Here is an 8,183-nt window from a genome sequence, read left to right on the forward strand (position 1 = left end):
AGTGACCATAATCAATTAGTACATGAGAGAGCATCCTAGAAGGTGGTGAGCACTGTGGCACAGAGACCAGAATCAGAGGTACTGATATGGGAGGGGGGGCAGGTTGAGTATTAAGGTGTGTGCATGCTAAGTCGCTTCAGTCATGCCTGACTCTTTGCAACCCTATGGACCATAGCCCACCAGGCTCCTCTGTCCATGGGATTCTCCAGGCAGGAATACTGGAGTGGGTTGCCATGCCTTCCTCCAGGGGATCTTCCTGACCCAGGTATGGAACCCTCACTTTTTTAACATCTCCTGCATTGGCAGGCAGGAGATGGATGGTTTAATAGTCAGAGTTCCCTAGAGAAATAGAACCAGTAGGATTGATGGATAGGTAGATGGATGGATAGATAGACAGGCAGATAGACAGATAGCTTTATTATAAGGAATTGGCTAATGCAATTATGGAGGCTGAGGAGTTCACCTCTCTGCACTTTCCAGGCTAGAGGACCAGGAAGCTGGTGGTGTAGTTCTAATCCAAGTCAAAGGCCTGAGAAGCCGGGGAGCTGGTGGTGTGAGTCCTGGTCTGAGTATTAGGAGACCAGCGTCCCAGCTCAAGCTGTCGGGCAGAGTATAAGTTCTTCTTACCTTTCCTTTTTGTTCTCTTCAGGCCCTCAGTGGATTGGATGCGGCCCACCCACACTAGGAGAGCATTCGCTTAATCCGATCTACCAATTGAGGTGCTTACCTCATCCAGAAACACCCTCATAAACTCAGAATAGTGTTTAGTCAAATATCTGGGCATGCCAGGCCTGGTCAAGCTGACACATAAAATTAACAGATAGCTACAGTCATATCATGGCAGCCAGACAACCTAGTTCAGAAATTCCTTTGGTATACCCCCTGAAGCTCTGCACCCCAGCTTGGCACTGCATCTGGCAGAAGTGGGCGCTAACTGAGGGTCCTTCAAGGGAGTGGATGACTGTATTGATCCCAGGGTTTATCAACTTTCTGCTCTGACCCAGATCATCTGCTTCTTCAGAATGGTCAAGGGCTTTCCTCTCTTACAAACACACATGCCCACATTCTTGTGTGTCCTTCATCTCCTGGCCTGACCAAAGTGCTGCCTTCTCCCATTTCAGATACATAGTTGGCTTTTCAGGACCCCAAATGCCTTGGCAGTGCCCTGAACATCCCTCCAACAGAACCCATAGATAGGGTACCTCAGGTCTGCCTTTGGCCTCCCCTACAACACCCTCAGACTGTCTGCCCACTCCCATGTACGCTTCCTAACAATCCCAGACACGGTTCATGAGGCTTCAAGTTTTTGTTCAGGGAATAAGCCTTACAATTATTACAGGAGTATTTGATCCATCAGGGGCTTCCCTGGTGGCTCAGACAGTAAAGAATTTGCCTGCAATGCAGGAGACCTGGGTTCAACCCCTGAGTCAGGAAGATCCCTTGGAGAAGGGAATGGCTACCCACTCCAGTATTCTTGCCTGAAGAGTTCCATGGACAGAGGAGCCTGGTGGGCTACAGTCCATGGGGTCACAAAGAGTTAGACACAACTGAGCGATCAACACTTTTCACTTTCACTTGACCCATCAGCTCATTGACAGAGCTTGTACCTTTCTTTCAGAGAAGGCAATGGCATCCCACTCCAGTACTCTTGCCTGGAAAATCCCATGGATGGAGGAGCCTGGTAGGCTGCAGTCCCTGGGGTCGCTAAGAGTCGGACACGACTGAGCGACTTCCCTTTCACTTTTCACTCTCATGCATTGGAGAAGGAAATGGCAACCCACTCCAGTGTTCTTGCCTGGAGAGTCCCAGGGACGGGGAAGCCTGGTGGGCTGCTGTCTCTGGGGTCGCACAGAGTCAGACACGACTGAAGAGACTTAGCAGTAACAGCAGTAGCTTTCTTTGTTCTGAGCATCAAGGAACAAATAAGCACCTGCAGACCAGATTGAGCTTTTTTCCCATATCTATTTATTCCAAAATAAAGACATAAAATTTTAAACAAATTATTACAGCTGATTTTGATTTAACATGGCTTATTTGATTTTTTAAATTACAACAACTTAAAGAGGAGGCTTTCTAAATTCAATAAATAGAATAAATAACATTTCAGCTTCATGCTTTGCCTCTCATTCTGTCATTCTGGAAACTTTCCAGCAGAGCCTTCAGAAATGTCAGCGTATTGCCTGTTGTGGTTCGGTTGCATGGCTGTTCACAGGCAAAAGACTGTGGGGATAAAAGTTGACAAAGGCAGAGTGACTAAAACAGTCTGGAGCCCAGCAACCCCAGAAACTGCCCTGCCTAGAACCTGGTGAGCAGGAGAGGGTGGTCATTGGGAATGGAGGGTGTGCAGGCAGTAAGGGGGCTTGAGGTAAGGAGCAAATGAATGAGGCTCCAGGGCTAACATTTTGTGTAGGTAGCATAGGTGCTTGACTTTGTGGTAGGATTTCAGGTGCCTGCTTGCCACACACACACACACACACACACACACACCCTTATCAAGGGGTCCTAAATCTTATTGGAGGATGTCTTCTTGAGATACTTTGAGGCTTAAAATTTTGTTATTTCCTGTTTGGTTGTCCTTCCAAGGTTGTTTTATAGCACAATGACTAAGAACAGGATTTGGCTGTTTCATAGACCAGAGTTCAAATCTCAACACTGCCATTTGTTAAACATGTAGCCTTGGGCAAATCAGTTAACCTCACTGAGCGTCAGTTTCCTCCTTCACAGCATAGGGTATAAGTCTGACAGTTGTCATTAAGGTAGGTATTCACTGAAACAGTATAAATGAAGCACTTAGAACTGCATGCTGTTGATGGCAGAAGCTTCTGCAATCCAGTAACTGAGTGAGGAAGGGCCCTTGTAGCAATAGTAATGCAATAGTTTACCCGCTGCCCTTTCCTCCAGGGTCTAGGGTATATATATACACAGGCATTCAGGGCACGTGACAAGCTTCCACCTGGATATGGATGTGTCTGCCTTTAAACACCTCCCAGTTCAGTGGAAAGAAAACCTGTAACTCACAGGTCACATCGTCTACTCAGCTAACTGAATCTCAAGGATAATTTAGAATGGTATGGGCTATAGCCCTGATTCTCAAGATTTAGCTTCTAATTACAATGTGGCTAGATTCTTTCATTATTCAAGAGATGGAGAGAAGTAAAAGCCAACAGAGAGGTGAGTGTTTTTTAAAATGAGATGGAACGATGGGCCATCTGGGCAGTTTCGTTCAGTTCAGTTGCTCAGCCGTGTCTGACTCTGGGATTCCGTGGCATCCAGGCAGAGCTCGCATTAATTCTCTTGTTCTGAATAAGTTTCTTAGATGTCTCTAATCAACTCTGAACTACCAGTTCCAACCTTATCAGCCTTTCCCATTCAGGTGGAGTTGGCACTGACATTCTCACAGGAATAACTAACCAGAGCACATCACAGATGAAAACACACTTACTCCGCACTTGTTGCTCTTGAGGGTCACGACTATTTTCTTCAGCTGGTTGACAATCAGGTGGAATCTCGTGCTCACTGTGGAGCTGCTCATCTGTGACAAACCCTCTTGGAAGCATGCTGTGGAGCAGTCGCCCTGGTAAATAACAGGGAGTTAGGAAAAGAAACACCCAGAGGCAGCTTGGAGTAGGAATCACAGAGAGAATGCTTTTAGAGGTGATTTTAATTTAACCAATGTAATCTATGTAATTAAACCAATGTAATCTTGGGCTTCCCAGGTGGTTCAGTGGTAAAGAATCCTCCTGCCAATCCAAGAGATGCGAGTTCAATCCCTGGGTTGGGAAGATCCCCTGGACAGGGAAATGGCAACCCACTCCAGTATTCTTGCCTGGAGAATCCCGTGGACAAGGGAGCCTTGCATCCACAGGATCACAAGTGTTGGACACGACATAGCAACGAAACCACCACCACCATTGTTTCCGCAGTAGCTAAAACTGTGGATTACAAACCCAGGGGATGGGCTAGGCCATGAATGTGTGGCTCCTCCCCAGAAGGTTTCCTCCCCGGAAACCCCTTTTACTTCCCCTCCACCCGCAATCTCAGATGCCCTATCCTTCCGGAGGGCAGCCGTCAAACCTTGCAATAGCCACTATAAATCAGCTAAAGGGAAGGACAGGGAGGGAAGGAGAGAAGCAGGGAGGGACAGACAGAGGGAGAGGACAGAGCATATGGATAGCTGAGGCCAGAGGAAGGACAAAGGGCTGTCGTCTTATCTACATTGTTTTGCAACCCTGGAGTTACCAGCAAATGCATTAGAAAATAATGTGCTATGAGCTACATCATTTATTCCATTCTCAGTCCCAGTTTGTGTACATGGCCACTAATCTCAAAACACATTCAAGATTCTTTTTATTGAAAAGTGTTCAGACTTCTCAAGGAGACTAAACGCAAAGAAATGTATACAGTATAGAATTTCAAGATTTTGAAAGGTTTTCAAAATTGTTACTAATCTGTAATGATTGTAATGAAGTCACACTTTCTTACTTAAAATACATCAAATAGAACAATTTTGACTTAAAAGCTTAAGAAAAAACAAGATCAAGATAATTCACTTTTACTATACTTACAGAGGAAATGGGCAGACACAAACAATCAGTCGCCTGCAAAAGAGAAATTTCAGATGTGAAGATCCCAGATGTGAATATTAAAATCAGTCTGAAAAGTTCTTAAGAGCATCTACTTACATTGGTGCTGCAGCTGCATTTTGAAGACGTGTCTTTCTAGAAAGTAGAGAAATAAGAACTCGTGAAGAGTGGTGTGTTTTTCATCCTCGTATATTTCACTTAAATTTTCAATCGCTGCCTTTCCCACTGGCGCCTCGCCTCTGCATCTTACCTGCAGGTTGTCGATGAGGTACACAGCATTCCTGATCCCTGTCAAGGTGAAACACCCCTGGCTGGCTGAAGAGCAGAGGAACAGGGCAGAGGCAAGGACCACAGCCAGGAGCATCTTGACACAGAGCTGGAGCTTAGTCCTCAAATGACTTCAAATGCCTTCAGATCACGTTGTATTTAAAGCCACAAACATGGGAAAACCCTGACATCAAACTGATACCAATGCCCACTTTTTCTCTGTAAGTTTGGGTCACTTGACATTGAAAAAAAAAATGTGTATGTATACATATATCTCAAACTGAGTCACTTGGCGAAGACTATGCTACCTTGTCCCAGGAAGTATCATTCCTCAGAAATGATGCTTTTCAAAAAGTTTGGTACCACGATGCTGTAGGAAAAGCTAAAGATCTTAAAACGATAATTTTTTTTAAGGTTCTGGTTGTGAGAGTGAAAATACTTTCCATGAAGCCCAGGTCTGTATTTCCCCCTTTTTCCTTTATTGGAAATGCTGATATAAGAGCCAGTCATCAGTATTCTAACGAAGGGAGGGGGGGTGGGGAAGATGAGAAATAGCACAGGAGAGTTGCCATGTCATCAGGGTTTTGCAAGCTCAGTCACATCATTGCATCATTGCTACTTCAGTCTAACTATATTCTGCTCCCCAATCTTAACCTTGTCGTCCATGCTTGGGGCCAGATTCTCTACCTCACACAAATGAAATGCATCTTTGAACAAGTGACTGAAGGAAGAAATCTTCAACTAAGGCATAGGAATGCAGCAGCAACGCCTGTTAAAACTGGCCCGGAGGATTCCTTGGCATCTTTAAGGAACTTCCATAGCACTGTGCAACATCCAGTTAAAAACTCTGTGCTCAAAATAAGATAATAGTTAACATTTATTGAGTACTTAGTACATACTCAGAGAAGGCAATGGCACCCCACTCCAGTACTCATGCCTGGAAAATCCCATGGACGGAGGAGCCTGGAAGGCTTCAGTCCATGGGGTCACTGAGGGTCAGACACGACTGAGTGACTTCACTTTCACTTTTCATTTTCATGCATTGGAGAAGGAAATGGCAACCCACTCCAGTGTTCTTGCCTGGAGAATCCCAGGGACCGGGGAGCCTGGTGGGCTGCCGTCTATGGGGTCACACAGAGTCGAACACGACTGAAGTGACTTAGCAGCAGCAGTAGTACATACTAGCCACAATTCTAAGCACTTTATGGAAATTAAGCCATGTAATGCATACAACCATCAAATGAAGTTCGTGCTAATTTGTCATCTCCTTTTTAAATCTTTTACAACACTGAGTGCAGCTTACCTTCTTGATTTTTTGGCAAAGCTGTTCTTATCGCTATGAGCCAAAAAGCAGTCTTAACTGTATCCTTAAGAAGTACGTAGTATAATTATCCTCATTATTTTATTTTATAGATGGGAAAACTAGGCACAGAGAGGCAATTTGCCCAAAACCAAATTTGCCCAAAAGTACACAGCCAGAAAGCAACAAATTTTGTCTTTAAACCCAGAAGTCTGAGTTCCAGGTCCAGACCTTCATATTTTGACTCTCCTGCTGCCCTGTGTGTGCGTGTGTGTGTGTGTCTGTCCGCCTTTTCCATCAGGATATGTGCCGCTTGGGGATCTAGCTCACCCCTGTATCCTCAGTACTAGGAAAGTGCCTGGGGAACAATGAGCCATTACGAAATGTTTTGGGGTCAAATCACTAATATGAAAAGTTTTCGAAATAGTAAGGAAGGTGAACATAAACTGAGATTTTATAAGGTTTTTAGATCTAGTTTCCAGGGTACATATTTGGAGGTGTGTGCACTTAAGAAAATGCATCTTCTACACAACAGAGACTGAAAAGGCACTTTGCTGGGCATTTGTGCCATAGTGGCCAACGGGCACAAGTCCATACGTTTCTCACCACTCTTCCTCCTGCTGTAAGAGCGTGTGACGTTTTGCTTTTCTCAGTGCACGTTGTTTCTTAGGGGTGATGACGGATCATTGGTGTGTGGCTGCACTAGAGAAAAGGAGTATCTTAGTGGCAAAAAATATAAAAAGAAATTGGCTTTCTGCTTAATTCCTCAAATCCCCCCACCTCTCTGACTTCCAAGCCTATGCTCTGCAGGCATGAAGAAGAAGGTTCAAAGGCCCCCTAGCCCCCTAGCCTATGTATGGAGAAGGAAATGGCACCCCACTCCAGTACTCTTGCCTGGCAAATCCCATGTACGGAGGAGCCTGCTAGGCTGCAGCCCATGGGGTAGCGAAGAGTCGGACACGACTGAGTGTCTTCCCTTTCACTTTTCACTTTCATGCATTGGAGAAGGAAATGGCAACCCAATCCAGTGTTCTTGCCTGGAGAATCCCAGGGACGGGGTTGCCTGGTGGGCTGCCGTCTATGGGGTCACACAGAGTCAGACATGACTGAAGTGACTTAGCAGCAGCCTATGGTAAACACTTTTATTACCAAGCCTGGTGTCTATTCCCTTTCCCTGAAGGTAGGACCCTGATTAGTTCAGGGTGGCAAGTGCCCAGCCAAACATTCACTTTTTAAGGCTCTCTTGCTGCTGCCGGCCACCATGTGACATGTTCTGTTCAATGTGATGTCTGTATAATTCTTTTGCTTTCTTGGTAGAAGGAGAAAAGAGTAGCTGAAACCTCCCCTTATCAGTTTGGGCATGGATGTGATGGCAGGAGCTTCAGCAGCAATCTTATAACCATGAAGGAAAGAATAAGAGAATTGCAACAATAGCAACACTAATACTTTACATAAACAGAAAATAATCATAAAAACGAAACTGTGAAACAAGAGAAAGTAATGATAAGAATAGAAGAGTGGTCCTAAATTCATGCTAGGTTTCACTGCCTACTGAAGACCCTGAACCTTGAAACTCAGTAAAAATGGGAAGCTCTTAATATAAATGGAAACTAGCACATGCTGGAGAGATGTTAAAGATATGTGAGAGTCAGATTGAACCGTTTTCCCTGACATCGTTGGAAGTTTTAAGAGACTTGAAAGGCCAGTCATCTCACTGCTTGAATCAACAGTATTTAATGCTGTGTGTATGAACCATGGGAAGCATTTGCCATAGCATCAGGTATACCTCTCACACTAAGGAAGTCTCCACTTATTGCACAGATGGGGGTGAACCCAGAAAGAAAAATGGACTCGTCCAAAGTCAGTTACTGAGGGGATTGTATAGTGTCATGATTAAGACCAGGAACCCTGAAAACAGACTGCCTGGATTCAGATCTTACTTCTACCATTTGTTAAACACATGGCCTTGGGTGGGTGTCTTGACCTCTCCAAGCTTCCATCTCTTGACCATAAAACAGAATGAACTGGGGATG

The 8,183-nt window shown here is 44.9% G+C and overlaps 1 protein-coding gene across 1 annotated transcript; it reads right to left on the bottom strand.

Annotated features, from left to right (window-relative positions):
• Positions 1–2,015: 2,015 nt before the first annotated feature.
• Positions 2,016–5,386, bottom strand: IL9 (interleukin 9). The gene is made up of 5 exons (XM_015472222.3): positions 4,834–5,386; positions 4,683–4,718; positions 4,566–4,598; positions 3,443–3,574; positions 2,016–2,220 (listed from the first exon to the last, which is right to left on the bottom strand). The coding sequence occupies exons 1-5, from the start codon at positions 4,945–4,947 to the stop codon at positions 2,110–2,112; spliced, it is 426 nt and encodes a 141-aa protein (XP_015327708.1). The 5' UTR covers positions 4,948–5,386; the 3' UTR covers positions 2,016–2,109.
• Positions 5,387–8,183: the final 2,797 nt, after the last annotated feature.

Source organism: Bos taurus, chromosome 7, assembly GCF_002263795.3.
Source record: "Bos taurus isolate L1 Dominette 01449 registration number 42190680 breed Hereford chromosome 7, ARS-UCD2.0, whole genome shotgun sequence".
Lineage (NCBI taxonomy): Eukaryota > Metazoa > Chordata > Mammalia > Artiodactyla > Bovidae > Bos > Bos taurus.

Coding starts and splice junctions, on each gene's coding strand:
- IL9 (XM_015472222.3), bottom strand. CDS start 4,947: ATGCTCCTGGCTGTGGTCCTTGCCTCTGCCCTGTTCCTCTGCTCTTCA. Junction 4,719..4,833: donor ACCTCATCGACAACCTGCAG/GTAAGATGCAGA, acceptor TCTACTTTCTAG/AAAGACACGTCTTCAAAATG. Junction 4,599..4,682: donor AATGCAGCTGCAGCACCAAT/GTAAGTAGATGC, acceptor TCTCTTTTGCAG/GCGACTGATTGTTTGTGTCT.